Raw genomic sequence first — 25232 nt, 5'->3', positions numbered from 1 at the left:
TTTTTTATAAAGATCTCATAGGGAGATACTTGAGACTATATAAATATCAGGATTCTATTAAACTTTCACCTACTAGTTTTAACATCTATTGAAAACTCTTACCTGGGGCAATCATTACTATTGCAGTTGCCAAATGGTGATTTGCTAATTTCATCATTCCTTCAATATTTATTTTCTACTCTAAGGAAAAGCTCTTATGCTCCATTTATTATTCATTCATTTATTTGTTCACTCATATCAGTACTGATTCATAGCTTATTTGATTTTATAATTTATAATTACTATTTGTTTTGGTACTCAGATTGTCCCAGATTTGTATGTACGTACACACACTCACACACACAATTTTCACATCTGTATCTATTTCTCTACATCTATTCAGATATATTAAAAAGACAAGTTTGTACTGATAGCTCCAATCCCAACCTAACACCACTGGGTTAATTCTAGTCTTCCCTTTCCATATTTCTAACTCCTTCACTGCATCCTAGAGAGATTATCCACTATACATTTACTTATTTGCCCAATACAGGAAGGCACACTAAGTATTGTCAGAATTGCTGTAATAGTATTAACATAAAAATAAACCTGTTATAACTAAAGTTCAATATTTACAGTTCTTTTTGACCTTTAGTCTACAAGTATATAGCCAGTATGTATATTCGAGAATTATTTGGGTAAGTTCTCTCCATTCCCTCCCACCTTCAGTGTGATTATATTAACTCATCTGAAATACAGTCAGATTCACTTATTTTGGTATTTTATCTATGTATTCATAGCAGGTTAACTGTTTTTACCACTTAAGTTAAAGTTGATTCAACAACCCATTCATCAATTTTATATATGCAGGCCAAAAAGCAGAGGACCTAGCATTTTAACATCCCCCTGCCACCTGTTATGACTTCCTGATATACTGAACCTTTAAAAGAAAGCATTTAAATAACCAAACATTTCTAATCAAATTTATTGTAGTTAATTTTTAGTTTTCAACTTCTAACTGAAACATGTTGAATGTTTTTAAAAGGGGGCAAGAGAAAGGAAGGGTAAAGATAACTGGGGCTAAAATTGCTGTAATCAACACCGCTGCTTTTATAAAAGGTCGGTGAAGTTCATGGCCTGAAGCCGGCGGAGGGAACATTCTCAAGGCTGAACTGTGTTCAATGCCTGGTTTCTCCTGGTGAGTCGCAGCCTGAAAGCCTTTACAAAGTCCCAATACGGACAAATTCAAATGTTTTAAGATTATTCCATTCAGTGAATGATATGAAAACTACTGGCAAGTAACAGACCCCCTCTACCACTCATTCCATAGTCAGTGGATGCTGCTCTCCTCTGGAGGACAGTCACAAGTAACCCAGTTCTTTATTTAAAAAAAAAAAAAAAAAAAAAGGTCATTTCCTATCAGAATCTCCTAGGCATTTCACATATAGCCCTTTCTGACCAAGTAATCCAGTGGATCGGATCGGATCTGTATTGGATGTATTAGATCAGATAAAACGTCTGTGTTTTTGTGTTTTTTTGGTCAAAGACAAGTAATAAAGTAGCAGCAATTTAGTAAGATTCAACTTCATATGCTCAAAAGAGATTCCTGGTTGATTCTAGTAAGTTTTTTACTGCTCCTTTCTCCACATCCAACTCCAAATGAAGACCCACTTCTGCTCTAAAGGAATGTGGGGCATCAAGAAAACCCTGCCCAGCCAGGCGTCTGTGCGGAAAAGGAGAAACAAATGCCTGTTAAGTTACAGGTTTTAACCAATTCATTCAGACTTGCTAATACAGAAGGAGAATGATCTGTCACCAGAAACTATACATACAATAAAACCTCAGTGCCTAAAAATCCATTTTCTTTTGTAACAATCTGCTCAGTTCTTCCTTAGCCTTGAGAAACTTCTGACCTTCACAAATGAAGTCAGTGAAACCCCCATCTTGTGTCCAGAAAATAAGAAACCAGAGGAAAGGAGCTCAAATTAAGGTCAAACTTAGTAGTTACCGCTCTCTGACCTCATAATCTAATCTCGGTACCTGGATCTTGTCGTCTTCTCCCCACTCCACACCTCCCTCCTTATCTTGGTTTCTGGTACCAAACCACAGATCTGAGAGCTGGAGTTCTGATGTTCCTCTTCAGGTTTACCCAAGCAGTGACCCCAATAAATCTTCAGAGCTACGTCATAACCTGCTGTAATAAACTCTGAGACTCAGAGCTCCACCAGGTGGTAGCTGCTCTACCTGGTGTCCACTGCTGGCCATCCTCACTGAGCCTCAGTTATACCTCTTTATGTTTTCATTTCTCTTCTTGAAGGTAGTGATTATTATAGCACAAGCCAGAGGAAATCAGTATGGTGGGACCAGGGCATGGGGTGGTGGGGATGGCGGGGGGCATGGGGACGGGGGGGGATGGAGTTCCTTCGAAATTTTCAAGATCAAACAGAGAAGCTGAAGATTGCTCATGTCTGTAAACAGCAGTACATTAAACAGTATCTATGGAGAAGAAGAACCAATTTAATTCTCAGGAGTAACTAGAGACTGGCATACACCATAATAGAGATGAGGTATAAGCTTTGTAAAGCATTCATATTCTAATTTATTGAGATCACAGATTTGGTAGAGTATTAGAGTAACTATCCATTTTCTCAGCAATGTTTTGGCTTCTTCCAAAATTTAGTGCTCCAAAACCAGTTTCCACTGCTACAAGAACAAGCTGATAAAGAAGCTAATAAGTAGGACAAGCTGATAAATAAATGAGAGAATGATTCTTATTACCTAAACGTTGTACTCCAAAGATTTCCAGTCATCATGGTATGTGGGGAAAGATAGGGCCAAGAGATGGACAAGCTGGAAGTGGCTTAATTATACTACACTACATTAGAACGATTTTTCATCCCACCACAAAATGTATTCGAGCCCTTTCTTTCTAAATAACCCAATATTGGAATCTATTTTATTTATGACTTCGGTTTCTATTTAATGTTAATTTAACTAAAAATTAAATGCTATTCTGAAACTTATTAGAATATCATATGCTATTCTTAATAGCTTTATGAAATATAATTTACAACCCTAAATTCACCCTCTTGGGTACAATTCAATGGGTTTTCATATAGTCACAGACTTGGACAACCATCATCACTACAGAGCTTAGTACATTTTCATAGCCCCCAAAAGAAACTCTGTATCCATCATCAGTCACTCATTCCTCTCTCCCCTCAACCCTCCAACCAGGAATCTCCTTTCAGTATCTGAATGTGCCTACATTCCGAGTATTTCATATAAATGGAACCACACAATACATGGTCCTTTGGGACTGGCTTCTTTCACACAGAATAACATTTTCCAAAGTTCATCCATATTATACCACATGAGGTATATTATACCACATGAAGGAGAACTTCATTTTTACTGTTTCATAATAATCTATCGTATGAATGAACTGTATTTTGTTTATCCTTTTATCCACTGATGCACACTGGGTTGTTTCCACTTTTTTGGCTGCTATAAACACTTGTGTATAAGTTTTTGTGTAGATACAATTCTTTAAGAGTAGAATTGCTGAATCATGTGGTAACTCTATGCTAACATTTTTGAAGAACTGTGGAGCTGTTTTTCGAAGTGGCTATACCATTTCAACCCCATGACCAATGATGGAGTGTCCCAACTTTCTCACACCTTCCTCTACACTGGTTATTGCCTTTTTATTTTAGGCATCCTAATAGATGTGAAGTGGTATCTCACTGCATTTATCCATGCTGTTACATTTTAAAACATTTTATAAAGAGGGCTAAGAATAAAAGCCTCCTATTTTCAAAGAGCATTTGGCTACAGGAAATAATCTGAGGACCACAAATCTTTCAACATAAAAAAAAAAAAAAATGAAGTTGAAAGAATTAACTTTTACCTTTTAGAAGTTAAAAACAAAAGTTAGAGGGGCGCCTGGGTGGCGCAGTCGGTTAAGTGTCCGACTTCAGCCAGGTCAGATCTCGTGGTCCATGAGTTCGAGCCCCGCGTCAGGCTCTGGGCTGATGGCTCAGAGCCTGGAGCCTGTTTCCGATTCTGTGTCTCCCTCTCTCTCTGCCCCTCCCCCGTTCATGCTCTGTCTCTCTCTGTCCCAAAAATAAATAAACGTTGAAAAAAATTAAAAAAAAAAAAAAAACAAAAAAAAAACACAAAAGTTAGAAATACAAACTGTTTTCTAAAAATTGACAGGTCATTCCTGCCAAATAGGAGGAGGTAAATACATACTTTAAAGATATTCTGAAGTCTGAGGGGACCAAAATATATTTACAGTTTTCTGAGTATTGTCAGTTTTCTCTTCTACAAGCAGCATAAAATACTCAGATTAGAAACAGACTCGAGGCAAGGGACATGGAAAAGTTTCCCTAGGAGTCTGAAAACAATACATTCAGCTGGAGCCTTAAAATGACTTTAAGATAAGCCAAAAAGAAACATTCATCTATCTAGGTAATCTGTTCTGGGGACGAAGCTCAGAAAAAAAGTGTGGAGGGAAGTTCAAGAGTTGCATGTAATAAATATAAATAGAAAAGATGACTGGAAAAAAGGAAATAGGAGTGTGTGGGGAAAATGAATGTCACAATTTCAAAAATTTCTTCCAACGTATCATTTCTGAAAACTATGATTTTTTTTTTTTTTTACCATTTATAAAATGTAATTACCATTTATAAAATGTAAAAAGACCACAACTGTCTGAGTAAAGATCATAGGAAGCAGGTTGCTACAAGAGGTCTGGGTCAGGTTCTCTGATGCTTAGTGGAGAGCTATCTACATAAAGCATGAAATTCATAGAATTTTATGACTTAATTTTTGGGACCACCTAATCTAGCAGTTTTCAATCATGGGTAATGCTCCTCACTGCCCCTGTCCCCCATCCACTCCCCAACTCTTTAGGGAGACTTGGTAACGTGTGAGAGTGTTTTGGGGCTGCTACGATACTTAAGACCATACTGGAATTCAGTGGGAAGGAGGCAAGGATGTTAGAATTCTACTACAAGGGCAGTCTGATACAATATAAATACAGTGTCACCCAAAATGCCAGTATCTTCCCCAGCACAGATGAAGAAATTAAGATCCAGAAAGGTCATGTAATCCATCTAAATTCATAGCTGACTGGGAGAATCCAGAATTCAATTTTCTGATTCCCATGATTGTGTACACGTGTACATTACAGTTCTGTGAAGTTCTTTATCTTACAAAGACTGCATTATTTTCTGAAAATAATGGAGGTTGTTGTTCAGTTTCCACTGTGTTGAAATTTAGGTAGATGTGGGATCCCACAAGGAATGAACAAGTGAGGAGAAGAATCTATCACATGTGAACCATATTTCATACTTTCCCTAAATAGGGCATTGCTTGCAGAAGCATCAGGACTGTTAACACAACAGCCCATGCTGCTGGGTCACTGTCTATTGAGAAACTGAGCAATTATGCCTTGTTCTTTTTCTTAATCCAACTACCTCAAAATCCTTGCTGTGGATTTACCTTAGAATACACTGACTTATTACTCACTGTCCTCCTTGCCTAAACACTCATTTGAAAAGAAGGGGTCCCTCTCCATTGGCAATATATCTGGATCATACCTGAAGAAAGCGACCCGTCTCCCAGGGCTCTCTGTAGGTATATGTGGCCCTTGGGTTGAAGCTGAGCTATGCATCCAGGTACAGACAATTCCTTGCTCCATGCCTACTAGAACAGTTTTCCAAGTGAATATGAGGTTTTTAGAGGCCATTTATCCTTGTTTTTAACGGCGGGAAAAAAAAATTTTTTTTTTGTATAATTTTGTTTCTAAACCAGATGTTCCATAAAACACAATGACAGTAACCTGTTTTGAAAGTCTTAGTGACAAAGGAATACGTGTCCACACCCAGTCTGGAATGTCTCTAGAGGTTTATCCTTGATTTTTAGCCTATGCAATTTCTCCCCAGATAACATGTGACAAGCTCAGTTCTCGGTGTTCTAACAGAATCAGTCAGCCTGGCCACAGGAGAGAAACCCAGTATCATCCTTCAGTAGGCATCCTGGGTCTGGAATAAAAGGATTTTAATAGTATTTCCTAGTTGACTAGGCCACTTCCTAGAATACAGGTTTTATTGTTGGCATCATTTTTATTCATTTCAATAAAGTGCAGCATGCAAACTCACACTCTTTCACTAAGCCAGACTCCTATGGCAAAATGCACCAAGTAAAGGATGGACATGCCCCAACAACAAAAGGAGGAAAACCTTGTTTCTATTCCCTCAAGTCCAGGACTAGATAAGAACTAGGAGAAGATGGTCCTGGTGGGCCCCCTTCCCTTTACTGGTGAAGGAAGGCAAGAAAAAAAAAAAAAAGGTTCCCAGAAATATCAGCAATAGTTATAGTGACAAATACAAAAGAGCACCCCAAATGAAGGTCATAACCAATTTTGGGTGGAATCTCCTCCCAAGTAAGAGGCTTAAATTGCTACAATTAGGAGTGTGCTTTGGAGTCGGCCTGCATTCAACTCTACCTCCATTGCTGATCTTGGTTATGTTGCTGAACCTTTCTGTACCTCAGTTTCCTCAGCTATCACAACTGGAAATGAAAACTGTCCTCATCTCATAGAGTTGCTTTTAAGAAAATAGTTGTGTTGGAGCGCCTGGGTGGGTCCATCAGTTAAGCATCTGACTTTGGTTCAGGTCATGATCTCAGGTTTGTGAATTCAAGCCCTGCATTGGGCTCTGTGTTGACAGCCTGGAGCCTGCCTCAGATTCTGTCTCTGCTCGCTCTCTCTCTCGCTCTCTCTCTCTCTCTCTCTCTCTCTCTCTCTCAAAAATAAACATTTAAAAGAGAAAAAAAGAAAAAAGTTGTGTCAATGGTTAAGGTTTAGCATATGATAAACACTCCTGTGGCCCAGTGCTCACCAGCTAAGGAGCTACCACTATGGACTGATAAGGATTTCTTCTCCTTTGTTATTTCTGGAAAGGTGCTTCCCCCACTCTTAAAAGAGGAGATTCATACGAAACTGTGGGATTCTCACGACTGGACAAAACGGGATTATCTGAGCTCTTGTCCAAGCTAGTACTATGTAATTTTGAATTATTCTTTTATTCCACCTGGTTTCATTTCCCCCAACCACCCTTCCCCCCGCCCCCAGCAGGGAGCTGATGCCCGTCCTCTTCCTCTTGCCCATTTCTGTTAGTTCACATAATGTGAGTACCTTTTGGGGGACTGACTGCTAACTGCAGAGACTGGATCTACTTTCTGAGAGAAGCAGGTAGAAGTACTTCAGAGGTATCTGGGACTCCATTCGGACCATCCACCCCAGCTAAATTTATTTCTTTTCCACTAATGCACACTTTATGTTAGCCAGCCACCCCCTGTGTACATAACCATGCCCTAGGAGAATCTGCTTTGTATAGGATGACTGTAAAGTCATGACAGGGTCTTTGAAGAAGCTATAAACTCCATCTTAAATATGTCAACAGAATCAGAGTCAAACAGAGTTTATTTTCCAAAGGGTTGAGAGGGCATGATTGTTTGAACTTTTGCCACTATGTTCTCAAACTGTCCTAAAAAGGATGATCGAAAGACCTGGGCCCTGACAATGTTAGGAAGGGGAGGTCTCCACTTCAAGCACAGTTACCCACTAAAGCAGTATTTTACAGTGACGCTTTGAAATAGATACTGTTATGTGGAAAGAAACATAGGCCAGAGTGCAGAAGGTATCCTTTCCTTCAGGAATCCTGACATTAATATTTTCACTCTGAGGACTTTGAAGGTAAACAGAGGTCAACTGCTCTGGTAGAGAAAAAGGCACTTTTTAGAACCCTTCACACGCAAACACCAGATGCGGCTGGTGCTGCTAGCCGTCCCCGTCACCATATAGTCCTAATACCACCGCCCCAAGTTCTCATCATTGGGATGACTACACCGGTAAACCATCCCTTCTCCTCCCTTTGCAGGGGGAAAGGCAGCAGCTACAGGACCACCTTTTACTCCCACTACCTGCTGAACGAAGCCACTCAACAAGTGACACTACCAGTGAAAGCTTGAAAGGAAGCAGATCCTAGGTAGTATCTTCATCTAGTTAAGGGTTTGACCCTGACAGTATCTTGAAAGAATATCAAAACAAACTTGTGATGGTCCACATCTGCTTCACATTGGCCTGTTACAATCCAGTCTGATGTTTGTTGCTCCACTCCTCAGATTTTTAATGGTTAACTTCACTCATTTGGGAAATAAAGACGTTCTGCCTCAACCAAGTCCGTCCCACAAGCACTTCCCACAAGTACTTGTCCAGAGCCTATGGCTATCATAACAAAAACTTCTGAGTCATAAAACATAATGTGCGTCAGTGTACAGGATTTCTAGGTAATATGGTTTCTGTAAAGTCCAGATCATAGGCTTCAATCAGTGAGTTTGGCATGGAGGAAAAAACCTAAACAATAAAGCCAATAAAAGAAATCACAACCCTATTCTTAGCCATAGTTCGTATTCCTAAACCAGGTCAGTTTAGGAAAAGGCAATCATACTAATTACAAACTAATTTTCTAATCATTGAAAAGAAGGAGACCACCCTGCTTCTCTAACACATATTAGGCACATGCCAGGCAAAATGAGACAATAGATGTGTGTGGGTTTGTATCAAAATACCTTATGAACTCTTAGATGATTAACCCTGTGCAATATAATGAATCTTAGAGTTCTAAAAACCAAGTATTCTTCGTCTATATACAAAAGCATATGAAGAATAAGTCCTACTTGTAAGGTAGGCAGACTAAGAAAATACATTTAACACACTCTTCTTTTAGGTTGACCTCAAGTGCTTGTTGGATCATTTGAAGAGCCAGCTTAACATTCTGTATCTTCTTTAAGGATCATTCTGCAAAGTTTACTTTGAACCTTTATTAGTGGCTGATGCAGAAGAAACAAAAGAGATGGAGGGAGGAGAGGAGAAACAAGTGCCGATATATAAACAAACTCTACAACTGAAAAGACCATTGCCTCAACTTTCCAAAACCATTTTGGAAAGACTTCCATTTAAAGATCAGACACAACAGCCCACAACAGGCCTCCAAGTATATTTTTATAGCCTTGTTCCTACTTTCCAGTTTTTCATCAATGAACACTCCTCCCGTCAACAAGATCCAGGGGCATCTCCTACATGATGTATGCATAACCTATGCACAACCAAGTTTAGGTCATCTTAAAACTAAATACCAATAGGAAGTAGAAAACGTGTACATAGGTGTTACTGATTTTTAAGCTGCATAACAGGATAATGGCAATTCTTTAGGAAGGCTGTATTACATTTAAAAATAAATATTTTTGGAAATCAACTTTACTGGGGGCAAAAATGAGTGCCATCTATACTAATAAATTATTTGGTTCTCAAAGTCACATATTAATACCACTACAGAGGCACCTGGGTGGCTCAGTTGGGGAAGTGTCCAACTTCGGCTCAGGTCATGATCTCACAGTCCATGAGTTCGAGTCCCATGTCGGGCCTGGAGCCTGCTTCAGATTCGGTGTCTCCCTCTCTCTCTGCCCCTCCCCACTCTGTCTCTCTCAAAAATAAACATTAAAAAAAAGTTAAAAAAAAAAAAAACACTACAGATAAATCAATTCATGGGTGGGGAAAAAAATCTGTTCTCTGATGAATACAGTAAAAATATAGAAATAAGAAAAGAGAGGAGCATTTGCTCCTTAAACTGGTTTTTGAAAAAACTATCTAGCACAGACCTTGCAAGCTCTCTTTCCAACCAAGAGTTTGGGGCTTAGGCACAAGTTAGTAAGAAAGAATGTAAACAAGTCCAAACTTCAGAAGTTCATTGCAAAGTACTTCCTGCGCTGCACTGAGAACAGAACTAAAATAGGTCAAAACTGATCTCACCTCTGAGCAACTTAAATCAGTGCTCTGCCACTGTTCTAACGCACTACCTCAGGCCATTTACTGGTGATCTAACAAGGCTGAGGCTAAACCTCTCTGCAAAAAGGCTTGTCTGACAATTAACTAAGGAATCTCACTGGCTGCTAAATAAAGAATTTATATGGAATGGATGTGGGGTCTTTGGTTTTAAACAGATTCAACTGGAATCTGAAATGGACAAAAGGAGGGGGGGCGTTGGTTGGGCTTGCAATATTTTGAAGGCTTGAGAATATTAAGGACCATATTGCAACTCTGTTTCCCAAAAAAGCTCCAAGAAAGGACTGATGATCAATTTACTGTTAATTATAATACAAATAAGTCTTCAGAACTACTCTGAACCTAGTGGAATTTGGGATTCTACAGACATTATTTTAAAATCAGGCTGTAGCAAAGGGGGCTTAAGGAATAAAAAGCAGTCCTTTGTGAAGATCATCATCCCCATTAATTACCAGAATTCTTACTATTATTGAGTGCGAGTGGCTTTAAAATTATCTATCGCATTTACTTTGATCCCTATGCCCTTTGAGATAAGTACTATCAACAGAATATTAATGGGAGGAAAACTGCGGTCCAGAGGAGGGTCTTGAATCAGTAAGTGGCAGAATCTGGATTTGAACCAGGTCAGCTTGACTGACACTTTTATTACACTGCCTTTGACTAGAAAGTCTCTCAGACATGATAACTGGTTACCAAGAAGCAACTTTCTGTTCTCCTCTCTCAGTCTCAATTTAGAGATTTAGGCACCTTTTCACAGGTACCAACACAGTAACACTTAATGTTCTGCAGAAATACACAGAACTACCCTACCAAATACACAGTAGGTTTTTAGTATTTTGGTGAACACCCCTACAGATAAACCAAGATGACATGGTGAAGTGCTAGAAAAGTCAACATCTTCCTACTAGTTAGGTAGGACCTTTCTAAACCTAAAAAGGTTTCCTCCATTAGTGTTTTCATTTATTTAGCATTCTAAGATGTGTAAACAGCCTGATTCTTTCATAACCTTGTTGTTTGCTTTTTTTCATTGAGGTGTAGCCAGGACCTGTAACCCTCAACAGTTTCTTCTGCCTTCTGTTCAATGTTCATTTGCACAATTACATTGGCCTTCTATATGAATATTAAAATTCTATGAAAAATTATACTGTAATATTGTGTGAATTCTGATTTCTATTCATACTTTTGAAAGTACAGTAACACTTTATATTATACTCTGCCTGTTTTCGCTCCTTTATTATAAACTACCCTGCTTGAGAACATGAATTCCTTTCCATTTAAACTTATTTTCATTTCCCATAATATGTTTCCAAATTTATTCTTTAAGTCCTGTGTATTTATTCATCCATTTACTTTTGAGCGATGGTTTATGTAAGGCAAATAAAGGACAAAATGGATTAAAAATGATTCAAAATACAAGAGAGCCAATGGTTACTAGTTTACACTAGAAATTTTCTACACAACTGCATTCTCTAGGGGAATTATTTAGATCTTTGAATTTTAAATTTTAAAACATTAATCTTTAAAATTAACTTGCCCCACAACGGCTAGAAAACAAAAACTTAGATCCTTCTATTCAATGTCCAGGTAACTCTAGGTACCACTTAATTTTTCAATAATTCTCTACTGAAATTTACTACATTTTTAGAAATTTTAGTCCTAAAAGTATCTTTCATGGTTTATTTTTGTATAAGTATTAGCATTTTGTGACCGTATTTTTTTAAGATTGTAGATTAGTCCGTATAATCCTGTTCATTAGAACTATTTCTTATTCCTCCTAATCCCATATTTACAATGCAGGTTATATAGCTATCTATCTTCATATTCCAGAAGCATTTACTCTATTTCTCCTCCCCTTTATTTTTATGTACATAAAAGTCCTTGACTATTATGGTTCTGTAATTTTAAACTTTTTAATGTTCCTATGTAATAATTATTAAATACCCATTAAAATGGCATGAAAAGGTTACACTAATTATAAAGAAAGAAAATAACTCATAATGTATGTACTTGTGAGGAAATAAGAATATAGCCATTGACAAATGTCTTGTCAAAACACTCTATTCCACTTTAAGGTGGGGGGGGGGGGTCAAGTCCCATCCCTACTCCTCAAGTCTTTAAAAAGTTCTGAAGCATTCCAGTTATACACTAAGACAAAATCTTTGTGGGCCAAAAGTTAAAATCTGTGCAGAATTTCAGAAACATTAAGCCAGTGTGGAAGCTCTGTAACCCCTAGTCATTAGTATGGTATGATCATACGCTAAAAAATAAAAAGTGATTTTACAATAAAGAGTGATCTCAGGGGCCAAAATGTGCTGCACTGCAGAAAAATCAGCAATGTGAATGGCCTAGAGAGCTTTCACTCTAAAACTGGCCCAGCTTCTTAGCAAGAGTCCTAGCAAATAACTCATTCTTTGCACTTCGTGTTCCATAAACACTAACTTTATTTTCTACTTACATTTACAAAAGAGGCAAATAGATTCTCAACATTTCTGGATCACCTGAAGAACCATGGAGATAGGTCAATATGAAATAGCTATTTAAAAGGGAGTTTAAGTTTAAACAAGTTAGGTCCTCAAAAAAAGGCTGCAATGCAAAGTCTGAGGGCTGTCTCACATAGCCATGTGATAGCTGATGAACTTGAGATTTCCACACATACTTATCATCGGAATATAAATCAGTTTATGTGTGAGAATCAGTGGCTCTTCCTGCTTGTTTCCTTTGGGGATGATGTTAACATTTCTTAGCATTTTTTAAAAAACATTTTTTAAAGAGCAGGGGAGGGGGCAGAGAGAAAGGGAGACACAGAATCTGAAGCAGGCTCCATGCTCCGAGCTGTGAGCCCGGAGCCCGGAGGTGGGGCTTGAACCCACGAACCGTGAGATCATGACCTGAGCCAAAGTCGACTGCTTAACTGACTGAGCCACCCAGGTGGCCCTACATTTCTTAGGATTACTTTTAGTAGCATTGTATTGTCCAGTTTCTTATGTGAATGCTTAATAGATTTAAATAACCTACTTTTCTTCAGGCAAAGACTCTAATTAGAAATTTAACAAATTTCTTGCATTCATCTTCATTAGTTGTTTTTAAGAACAATTTTTAAATTATGTGCTGTACCATCCCAAGGTTTTATAACAACCCAAAAATGCAGGACCACCGTTGAGAAAAGCACAGAAAAATAATCTGACAGATTCTAGAACTTATTAAACAATCATTTACTATTTTTACTTTTTTACATTGTATTTGGGTTATGAGTCACTTTTGGTGATGTAACTTTTGTGGAGAACCTATCTCAAATTTTTTTGATGGGGCTAGCTGGATTGAGTGTTTGTCAAGTCCCAAAGTGCACGGGGTTGAGAAAAAAGACAAGAGTCCAATAACCCTGCATCATAGCAACTCTATACTGACCGGCACAGACATAGTCCCGAACCCAGTGACGTCAAATGGCTGCCTTAGAACTTTGCAAGTCAAGAGTAAGCAGTTATAAACAGATTTAACAGATAAACATTAGATCGGACTCATGATCTCATCTGGCAGCCTTGCATATTTCCCATCCAAAAGTCCCAGCTGGGATCACACTAATTGGGCCTCTTCAACCATATTGAGCAATAGGCAAAGAGAAATTTAGGGAGAAAATTTTAAAACTGATAAGAAACATATTGACATAGTGCTTGGTGAGGGGGAGCTGAAATACACCATCTGGATGCTTGTGTTTGTGAAAACTTTTGTTTAGTGGAAATAATTCACCTAACTCACAAGCTGTACAAATATTAAGATCAAAAGTCCTAACTTGCACAACCTATCAGGAAAACCTGTGATACAGGAAACAGAGACTGTTGTCCAGACTTCTGTCAAACCAGAGCCAAAATACCTTTGTGCGACCAGTGCCTATCTTGACTGCCCTGGTGTCCCTCAGGACTCAGAGTCTGTACCAGCACTTTATGGCCACATCTTTTCACTAAGAAAGTATACTCCTAGTAGAGGTTCACATTTAGAACATCTGCAAGTGTTTTGGCTCGATTTCCTTTTAACACTTTTGGAAGTGAATAATATCCCTGTGTATGAGGAGGGGTCTGGTATAGAACTAATGGATTCATTAATGCCATACTGTTTGGTAATTCGATAGTTGGAGAGCTAAAACTATTCAACAAAATTAAATTGTGTACAAGGCTGGAATCACTGTGATATAAATAACCATAGTGTTTACTTCAATGCCGGGAATTTATGTGGATGGAAAAGCAAAAGTTTCCCTGGATTAGATGGGCTGTTTTCTCAACATGTGACAGTATCAAGTACCTTTTCAACATGCTTTCTTAGAAATTAAAGATTTTCCTAAAAATTCTTTTTACCATACGCGCTACTGAACTGATAAATTTCCTCAATCGTTAAGAATTTAATACTACATACCCTCAATTTCTCTTCATTTTCTCTTTATTAAGGCTTCTTTGCACTGTAAGTCTGCATGACTGCACTTTTCCTCTTCAAAACCAAACTGCTTTTTAATTTCTATTCCAAAGTCTTTTTAGACCTTGAGAAAATACCATTCCTTTTTGTCTTGCATACTGTACATAAAAGAGCACAAATCCTAAGTCTTAACTTATTAAGATTGAATCATGTAAAGGTTAGGTTTTTTTCCTACCCTTCTTTTATTAACAGGTAAAAAGGTTGGGTTTTTTTCCTACCCTTCTTTTATTAACAGGTAAACTAAGCTATTTAATGGTAACACAGTTCTATTGATTAGAATTGACATCACAGAAATGTTACTAATCCCTGTTAAAAGAAACATTTTCTGTCAGGTAGGATTCCAAAAGAACCCAAATCTATTGAAATCAGTCAAAAAGTATTTATCAATAACCCAATCACCACTTCATACCTACTAGGATGACCCTAATTTAAAAAACAAGTATTGGGGAAGATATGGAGAAATTGGAATCCCATATATGTTACTGGGGGGAATTTCAAATGGTGCAGCTACTATGGAAAGGTTTGGAAGTTCCTCAAAAAGTGGAAGATAAAATTACCATATGAGTCAGCAATTTTACTCCTAGGTATATAGCTAATATAACTGAAAAGAGAGACTCAAACAGATACTTGTACGCCAATGTTCACTGAAGCGTTCATTATTCACGAGGGCAAAAGGGTGGAAATAACCTAAGCATACATCGACAGATGAATGGATAAATAAAAGATGGTAGACCCATATAACAATATATCAGCCAAAAAAGGAACGATGCTCTGACATAGGCTACAACATGGATGAATTTTGAAATCATTACACTAAGTGAAAGAAGCCAAACACAAAAAGGACAAATATCCAGAATAGGCTAGAGACCGAAAATAAACTAGAGGTTAACCAGTGGCTAGAAGGAAAAATTGGGAAGTGCTGATTAACAGTTACACAGTTTGGGATGATGAAAAAGTTTTGCAAAGAGACATCGGTGACAGCTGCACAACACGGTGAATGTAATTATACACCACTGAATTGTGCACTTAAAAAATCACTAAGATGGCAAAATTTTAAGTATAATTTTAAGAATGACATCAAAACTCATTGACTTGCACAATTTTTAAGCGTGTTTTTAATAGTTAATTATCTTTGAGGAAAAGCGCAAACAGGGGAAGGGCAGAGAGACAGAGGATCTGAAACAGGCTCTGAGCTGACAGCAGAGAGCCCAATGCAGGGCTTCAACTCAGGAACTGCGAGATGATGGCCTGAGCCTAAGTCAGATGCTTGACCCACTGAGCCACCCAGGTGCCTCGCTGAACTGTACACTTTAAATGGATTGTATGCTATGTGAGTTATATCTCAATAAACTTAAGAATCCAATAGACTTGGGGGGTACAATGATAATTAGAGATATTTTACATCAACTAGTATAATTGAGAGAACACCAATTATCGTGTTTATCTAGGCAATGTTTAGTTGTGAAGGCAAATTGTAGTGATGTACAGTTTGACTGCATCAGACTTCTCTAATTCTGATATAATAATTTACAATAGAGTCTATAATAAAACCTAGCCCAGTAACAACTATATAAAATTAGGGGAAGAGGTATTTCAAACAAAATGGCACATATACTCCAGAGGTTCACACACAACCTGTCAAGGTACGGCTGACCCTTGAACAACATGGGTTTGGACTCTGAGGGCCTACTTACATGGAAAAAAAAAATCCTTTTTTTAAATAAATACAGTACTGTAAATGTATTTTCCTAACATTTCTTTTCTCTAGTTTACTTTATTGTAAAAATACAATATACAATACATATAATACAATATACAATACATATAACATACAATATGTGTTAACTGACTATATTATCAATAAAGCTTCTGATCAACAGTAGAATATTAAGTTTTGAGGGAGTCAAAAGTTATTTATGTGTTTTTGTTTTTTACTGAAGGGGTGGTCAGCCCCTGATCCCTATGATGTTCAAGGGTCAACTGTACTTTAGATGAGTGACTCCCAAACACCAGAGTAAGACAATGCCTGTTATGGAAACTTACACAAGCAAGGACCACAACAAGCCTGTCAATCTGAAGTGTTAACTACAAATCACTCTTATTTATTAAAACAAGATTTCAGCGAGGCAACAGTGGCAATATTGGGGTCTTCACAGTTGGTAGGAAGCCAGGATGGCTTATTCTCACCTCTGCTCAGGGTCCTTACCCTTATACCTGCTCTATTTCCTAAGTTTCTTTTTAAAACTTGCACAAATTTTTACTAAACCAGGGTAACTCTCAATATTACTCACCATATTTGATTTACATTCCAAAATTATAAACAAATCCTAAAGATTACCAGACACTTTGGTTTATCAGCAACCCCTTCCATCAGCATGAAAAACAGTAAACTGCCAGTATGGAAATTACAAACGTGTATAAAGGGTGAAGGATAGGTCAGATATTTTGCTGTCAGGTTAAAGAATGGATGGGGTTTCTAATCATGTGAATTAATGGAACCATAGATAACCTGAAGGGAAGTCTGGGTTTGGGTTATTTTTAGCTTAAGTTGGGAGTTTTTGCTGTAAAAACAAAATACACTGTATTTACTTTAGAAGATTTGAATAACCTCCTGATAAAAGTTCAATGTTGCCACTTAATTCAATGTGAACATGTTTTTCCGTAAAATTATCAAAATGACTTAATCCAAAAATGGAAGAAAGCACATTTAAAAATCAGTCATTTGGGAAAAGACTGATTATTAATACTAATAACCAGACAGTAACCATGACTGAGAAAGACAACAAGAGAAGCATGGAGAAGTGGTTCATAACACTGTGAACTATTCTATATAGAGAGACTTACTGGACTGAGGCTTTAGTTTTTCAATTGTAGAATAAGACAAAACATTACAACGTGGAACTTTTTCCCAAAGGAATGTGAGGAAAAGCTTGTGAGAGAAGCCTGGACAAATGACATGAGAGGAGAAAATTTTCTAACAGCTAGGAGTACCGTATGTTTTAAATTCACCTATTAGAAAAGATTACCCTGAAAACAGAATATGTGGGATCATAGAATGTGTCGGCTTCAATGATTAAGTACATTGTCCTGAACGGGCCCATTTTCTCTGTAGAGAAAAGAAATCCTGCTCCATTGTCACATAACACCAAACTTTATCATGACCATTTGTCCCAGACAATATGCATTAAATAGTCTGTCACCGCCACCAGGAAAAACACAGCAACATTCCATGGACGAAGCAAGCATCAAGATGTTGTACAAAGGAGACAGGATTAAGATGCAAAAGGCTTACTTCTAGTTGTTGTTTTAATATGCTTTCTGACTGAGCCATTCATCCTTTCCAGGTCTCCATTCCCAGAACTGTAACAACAGGATGGTTTCTAAGGTACAAAGACCTCTCATGCTTTATATATAAAAATTAAAATGTCAAGAAAGAAATCAACCAAGAGCTCAATAAATGCCCTGCACTCATAAGTCAGCCTCTGAGCAGAAGCAAGCTCAGGTTCAATAATCCACAGGTAAATATTAAGAGCTACCCTTAGGTCCATAGAATAGAATAGAAGTTGAACTGTTTCACTTGGAGTGCTTCCCAAGTTACCGTGAGATAACTTTGTCAGATGAGAGAAGTCCACTTTATATAAAAGCCTAGTGTTCTTCAGACAGTAAAGCCATGGAAAACCCATTCTGTAAACAAGCTTCAACTGCTGTTAACTTCCTTTATAGGAACAACAACAACAAAGAACATGGTGGCAAGAATGAAAGAACACCACCATCTAAACAGAATCAGTTTTGATATGCTTAAAATTTGTTTATATTGAGAAAATTCTGGCTATATCTATGTAATGGTAAAATCAAAACAATTTTTACATTTTAGTGTGTACCACTGGTATGCAATAAAAAATTGGTTTACATTTTGTTCTGTGGAAGACAAACAGGGTGTGGAAGCAGTTTTTCTCACCAGAAGGTTACTTTATCCAAATCCAGGAAAATCCTGAGCTCCTGAGAGCTCCTGGATTCTAAAGATGTTCCAGAACAACAAGCAAACCATTTCATCTGAGAGTGTGTACATTTTTTCCAAAGGTTAAAAACCTTTCAAGATCATGTCACAATGACACCATTATGATGACTAAACAGACGCCCTGGAGGCCCTATGCCTTGGCCCTCGGAGTCTCCAGGACACCAGGTCTCCCCTCCAGCCTTCCTCGGTATGGTCCGCCTTAGCACCCAAGTGCTCAAAGGAGCAGCTGGGAGGGGCACCTGCAGGTTCCATAGCAACACAAAGGTCTATACCATCACACTCAGACTGCAACAGTCTAGGGGCCACTTGCCTTTTAAGAAGTACCCTAAATCCTTTTGGCCACTTTCATCAATCTTATTCACAGCCAGTTAGGCCAACTGCCTGAAGCAGGATGGATCCAGAATTCTCACTACAACTCTTAACCTCAGGATCAGCCCTCAGCATCTGGAACTCAAATGCTGCTTCCTTTCACCTTCTCTCAGCTTGGTTCCTCTTAAGTCGTTTTGTTTCCTGGCATACTAAAGGGGGAAAATATTTGCTAAAATAAAGCTGGCAAGTCTCAAAACATATGTAGACAAGAAGCCTACAAACCAAACACAGGTATCTCTACTCAGTTACAGCTGACAGCCATTTATTATAGCACAATGTCTTTGGGGAAAACCAGGATAATAAAGACTATAACCTTAAAATGAAAAGAAAAAAAAAAACCACATACCTAAAATGTAAGTCTCATGAGATGAGGAGAGCCAAGATTTTGATCTACTCTTGGGTTAGCCTTAGCCTTTGAGAATATAACAATGGCCAAACTAAACTGCACATGACCATGGGGACTGATTGGGCCGAATTAAAATAAGGCATTGTCAGGTATTTTGAACATTACAGTAAAAGCTGGAGAAGAGCAGGGCATTGTTTAATAGTTTGCACATGTGACCACAATTCAAGGAAAAATCTTTTTTTTTTTTTTTTAATTTTTTGATGTTTACTTTTGAGAGAGGAGAGAGAGACAGAGCGTGAGCAAGGGAGGGGCAGAGAAGGAGACACAGAATCCAAAGCAGTCTCCAGGCTCCGAACTGTCAGCACAGAGCCTGACGTGGGACTCAAACCCATGAACTGTGAGATCATGACCTGAGCCGAAGTCCAATGCTCAACCGACTAAGCCACCCAGGCACCCCAGGAAAAATCTCTTTAGATAGCTAATTGATGAATCCCTCCCTATCAGATTGAGCAGTCATATTCCATCCATGTGATTTCCTGTCCAAAGAGGTTGTATTACCTCCCCCCACCTCACAAGGAAACACCAATGATTACATCATCACTACTTACATTCAAAGCATTCTTTGCAGCTTCTGCTTCTGAGCGACTGTCAAAACTGACAAAACCTACGGGCTGAGGAAAGAAAAAAATATGAAGAAAAAACAAATCAGGGGATATATATTTTTCTGGGTCAAAGGTGATGTCAAACTGAAGAGCTAAGATAAAGAAATGACCACAGGCAATGGGTAGAAGAAATAAGAAAGCCAGTTCAAAAGAATCATGACGCAGTGGCTTAGCCAAATTTCTAACATGAATCAAAAGGGATTGTGAGAGTGGTTCTTCAAGGGCACAGCTGGGGATTTAGAGAATCATAAAAAAAAAAAAAAAAAAAAATCTAGAAGGGGTTGGAAGGTGAGCAGCAGTGAACAAGAGAATAGAGGAAAACTTGGGTCAAGAGGCTCTACTTTCCTAAATCAAATTCACTGTACCTCAGTTTCTTCATCTTTTAAAATGGAAAGAGAACCGAATCACCTTTTGGTACACTGTAAGTGCAAGGAATACAATGACACAATGATAAAAGCCCTGTACTCTCACTGCATGATCAAATTTACAAAATGCATTTCCATGGCAAATCCCAAGGGATACCTTAAAAAAGTTTAACTAGCTGGGTAAACCAAATTGTTCCAACTGAATAGAGAGGAGTGATAATCCCTTTGGACTTCTAGTCCAGAAAGATGCTTGCAACACAGCTTACTTATAATGAATCAGAGAATATTTTATTGAGAGATGAAAAGTGACTCTGAGAGGTGAGCATGCTAAGGTATTCAGCATTTTGGGGGCGGGGGAAGCATATAGTTAAAAATCTTCAAGAAGCTTCTAGAAGCTATCAGGGTCATGGATTGCCACCCTCCATTCTGCACCACTCTAGACTTGGGGACTCTAGACTTGGGGACTATGCCTGATTTTAGCAGTTTGAAACACAAGAAAGACAGCATGAGTCCTCATCAACAGATATTTATACACTGCGAAATTTTGTCTATGTTTTTTTTTTTTAAAGGAAGAATTGGGAATAAAAGTGGGTTTGGATAATTTGTTTTGAATATACAGACCAATCCCAATATAACCATGCTGGAGGCATTACGTTTGCTTTCCTCAGGGACAGCCTCAGATATCCTAGCTGGAGACAATGGAATTATGAATCATTTTCCTGTGCTAATTCCTAACCAATCTCACCCTTAATTTTAAGTCAACAACAAAACTCAAATCCTAATGAGAATTAAAAAAAGAGAATGCTCAGCCCCAGTAACATTCCTGAAGAAAGTCAATTCAAATTTATTATAGAATTGGATCATTTATATGCAAGTTTGAAATTCTTACCTGCTTAGATGTGAGCTTTATAAGAGAACCCTCGTAGCCCTGAAAATTAAGAAGAACCAAATTTAGACCAAAAAAGATAAGAAAAAAAAACAATTAAAAAAAAAAAGTTTTTTTGAGTGAGCGAGCAAGGGAGGGGCAGTCAGAGAAGGAGAAAGAATCCTTCAAAGTAGGCTCCATGCTGTTGGCACAGAGCCCAAAGCAGGGCCCAAACTCCCAAACCATGAATGAGATCATGACCTGAGCAGAAATCAAGAGTTGGAGGCTTAACTGACTGACCCACACAGGCACCCCCAAAAAACAATTTTAATAGCATCTTGCTCAAGTAAAAATGAGTCCTTTGACTCCTGACCATCTAACTCTTCTTACAAACGCCTCTTAAGGTAACTGAGAAAGCAAATTTTACACACGCATGCACACACACATCTACCTATGCTTCCACACTTAAGGCCTAAAACAAATCAGATCCTGAAATTTATGCACGTATCTATGTTTCCTATCCTTTTTTTTCAATGAAATTATATAATAGTAGGAAGATGGGTTCCTGTCAACAGGGCTTTTTCATTTTACAGAACTAAGAGAGTGAAGGGAGTAAATTCAGTAAGATAGGAAGTATGTGATGACTTGGTCATGTGTTTGCTATAAAATAACATGAAAACATTACGAATGTACCAGGTAGAACTACTTATGCAAAATTTCAAAACTGCCAGGAAAAGTTTAGCAGGTAGTGATGCTAAATTCTGTTGAGTTATTTTGCTTACTTATTGAAGCAGCCAGTTTTCATGCTGGTATTCCGACTGGAACATGCAAAAACTCCCTGTTGGCTTTTTACTGCAGCTCATCCTCAAGGAGGATAGAAACCCTCCCTTTCACTCCCTCGCTTCGCCCCTCCTGGCTCCTCAGGATAAGGATAACAAAGTGTGTTTATTTCTGAAAATAATCAATGGCTGGTGGCTTGTACTGATGGATGACACGAAGGGGAAAAAAACACCACTTGACATGATTGACCACCACACATATCAGTGCCAAGACAGATTTGCAGACTAGGGTCAGCCTCCAGGGACTTTAATTAAAAGAGGGTTGTTGGGAATGTACCAGGGTCCTGACTCTAGCGTTGGGGTTTCTGGGCAGGATGTTGGGATTGATTCTTCCTCGTATCTTCCCAACAGAGAACTATGTTACCAATTAGCTACTGTAAACATTTTACCTCAAAGGCCTTGAGCTCTTCTGGCCAGAGAGGTCATGATTCACAGTCCTGCCTCTTCCTTTTTCAAGGTGCACTGTCTCTGAAAAACTTGGAGGCTTAAACACTCTGGAGGCCTCAGAGGCAAAGGACAAATGGATATTTCACTCAAGTACAACACCACGGGTAGCGATATATTGTGCTCCCAAGTCACAAACAGAAAAGCAGTATCACAGACTAGTTCAGAACATGGATGGCAGAGGCAAATTGCTTGCGTTTGAATCTTAGCCCTGCCATTTGTTATGTGTGAACTGGAGTAAAATTTATTCAGTTATACAAGTTTCACTTTCCTCATTTGAAAAACTGAGGCCAACCCACCTGAATTGAGTGTGGTGAGATTTCAATGGGGGTAATTCATGTAAGAAGCTTGCTGGCTAAATCTCTCTATACACACAAAAACCTAACAGTATTCTGTCCTTTTAGATGATCAAATCAATTAAAAAGTCCTCATCGTACAAAAGGGACAGACAGTAGAAATGGCAACCTTGCAAAAGATGTTCAGGAAATCCTATGAAGTTGACACTCTCCTCACACCATCATCTTTTCTCCCCCACTTCCTCTCAGCTACGCATGATTAACCCTTCTGTTTCCCTCTGTACTGTCATCATTGTTACAGTAAGGGGATGGCTATCAGAATCGAGGCAGGTCTATTAATACATGGTGCCTTCCTAGGACATAAGCTAGATTCTTACCTTTGTTGGTCTTTAGCTGGCTGCCCCTTCAACCTTCTTTCTTCCTTTCCTACCCAGATGTTTTCAGCTGTTACATCCTACTCTCTCCTCCCTGAGAAGCTGAATTCTGTCCCTCAATCTGTCTTGCCTCTGTGGCTGGGGTCATGCTTCAACAGGATGGATGTTTCATCATTAATCAAGATGACCCACCACCTAATCCTAAATGTGCTCCTGGACAGGCACTGCTGCTAACATGTCCTCACTGACCAGCTCAGACACAAGCCCCGAATTTATCACGACTTCTACATGCTCTCCTTGAGGGCCTAGGCCTCCAGCCCACAACGTACCCGGTCCCATCTTTCTCTTATCCTCCACACAGGTTAGCCTTCAAGGTTTCTCCTTGGTGGTCCAATTACCTGTTACGTTCTCAATTCTGTCAATGTTAAATAACTATCTCTAAAGTGATTTTATCGTGATAGTCCCAATGGACAGGCAACTGTGTTAAGCATTTCGTGATGTCCCAGTACACCAAGTAATTCTTTAAAATTCTGTTTTACTTTGTATGAGATTTAGGACATTCTTCTCACAGAAAAAGTAATGGTGGTTATATTCTTTGTCTAAAAACACTTAGTTTAAAAGTACACTTAACTTCCATATCTAAAGAATAGTATTAACAACAGTATTCCAACTAATAAACCTTGTAGGAATAGGGCTTGACTTATATTACTGCACTGGCAATATAAATAACAGTAATTGATGGTATTTTCGGTAGTCTGCACTCAGAAGAATACTCCCAATTGGCAGATGATAAACAGGGAGGACACGAAGCCTGCTCTACATGCCAAAGAGTCAGATGCATGTCCACATTAGTAAAAGAGACTTTTCTAGATTAGCTGTTGGGGAGGACAAAGGCAATTTCAGCCGTTCCTAAGAACATACACTGGAACTGAGTGATTAAATCTTTACTGACCAACCCTGTAAGAAGGTCACTTTACAAGATGCTTTCTCAAACGTATCATTTCTTCCTGCAGAAACCCCCATGAAGCTTATACAGATACTTTTTGTCGCTTTTTATAATTTCTCAAAGAGAAAAGGTACCTTAAATGGTCTGAAAAGCAGATACAGCTCCCGAGGTTTGATATCCAGAGGGAGACCACTGACAAATAGGGTCCGGACCTGGAAAATAAACAGAAGTGATCGAGACAGTGAACGATCCAGAGAACAGCTATCACTTGTAATCTCAAAAATACATTCCTTCATATACTTCACGAGTCCTACCCAGTTCGTATTTTTTCCATAACCCAACTAACATTCTAACATTAAGATGCCAATAAGCAACTCCTGAATATTTCTATGGAATTACTCAGAGTGAATTACCTCTGGCTGATTTAAGTTTACAAACTTATTTCTCCTTTCCCAATTAGCCACTGCCTGGTTCTAACACTATGAAGGGAAGAGAAGGTCTACAGAGTTAAAATATGAGCTTAAGAAAAACAGAAGTCATGAGAACAGCAAATCTACCACTTGCCTGCTCTATATCAAATGACTGCAAAACATGGTTCCAAAATAAAAATCGGAACAATTTTTGGTTTTTCCTGTTTGTCCTTGCCTCTCCCTCGTCGGCATTAACAATTAATTTTAATAAATGTAAAAAGTTTGTTGACTAACACATCTAAATAGTAGCCAAAATGCATAACTCTCCATCTGCTCAGTTCCAAAACAGCAGGGAAGACTTCACTGACCTATACCCCATGAGGCCTAAGGTACAAATTATGTGATTAATTTCTACTAAAATACAGAACGCTGACGACACACTTTCATTTGGGAGGATCAGAAAAAACATGTTAGCATTTGACTGGGAACTTAATGATTAGGTAGAATATTATCACACAGATACAAAGTGTAAGAGGAAACGGGCAAGACTCAGAGGCAGAGAAAATACTAACAACCAAGGCAATGAAGAGGGTGATGGCACAGTATATTCTGGGAGAAGGGTGAGCCAAAACTGAACAGGTATCTGAAGAGCAAACCACAGGGGGCATCAAAAGTCAATGCCTCAGGAATCTGGTGTTCACTGAATAGGCAAGGAGAAATCACTGAATTATCATCGCCATGTTTTCTTTCTACTTAGTGTTTTGTGTGCCTTCAGTCAAGTTTTCTACACCTTCCCACACACAATGAGATATAATGAACATGTAACATTGCGGAAGTTTAAGACGTACAACGTAATGGTTCAATATACTTATATACTGGTAATCACCACGACAGCGTTAACTACTGCGTCACATAAGCAACCATTTCTTTTTTTTGTGGTGAAAA

The 25232-nt window shown here is 38.4% G+C and overlaps 1 protein-coding gene across 11 annotated transcripts in view; it reads right to left on the bottom strand.

The window, feature by feature from the left end:
• The window catches only part of RBPMS (RNA binding protein, mRNA processing factor), a 173605-nt gene that overhangs the window by 72111 nt on the left and 76262 nt on the right, over positions 1-25232 (bottom strand). For 10 of the 11 annotated variants that reach the window (XR_006294278.1, XR_006294279.1, XR_006294271.1 and 7 more), the window contains exons 2-4: positions 24012-24089; positions 21003-21041; positions 19695-19757 (exon numbers count right to left, since the gene is read on the bottom strand). The exons of the other annotated variant lie outside the window; for it this stretch is intronic. Coding sequence is in view for 5 of the 10 variants with exons in the window: in XM_043560750.1 (XP_043416685.1) it covers positions 19695-19757; positions 21003-21041; positions 24012-24089 (180 nt within the window). In the remaining 5 variants the exon portion in view is untranslated. The remainder of the gene's footprint in view (positions 1-19694; positions 19758-21002; positions 21042-24011; positions 24090-25232) is intronic. 11 annotated transcript variants of the gene reach the window in all.

Source organism: Prionailurus bengalensis, chromosome B1, assembly GCF_016509475.1.
Source record: "Prionailurus bengalensis isolate Pbe53 chromosome B1, Fcat_Pben_1.1_paternal_pri, whole genome shotgun sequence".
Lineage (NCBI taxonomy): Eukaryota > Metazoa > Chordata > Mammalia > Carnivora > Felidae > Prionailurus > Prionailurus bengalensis.
The sequence above is the reverse complement of the archived record's forward strand: the minus strand, read 5'-3'. Positions and strand labels throughout refer to the sequence as shown.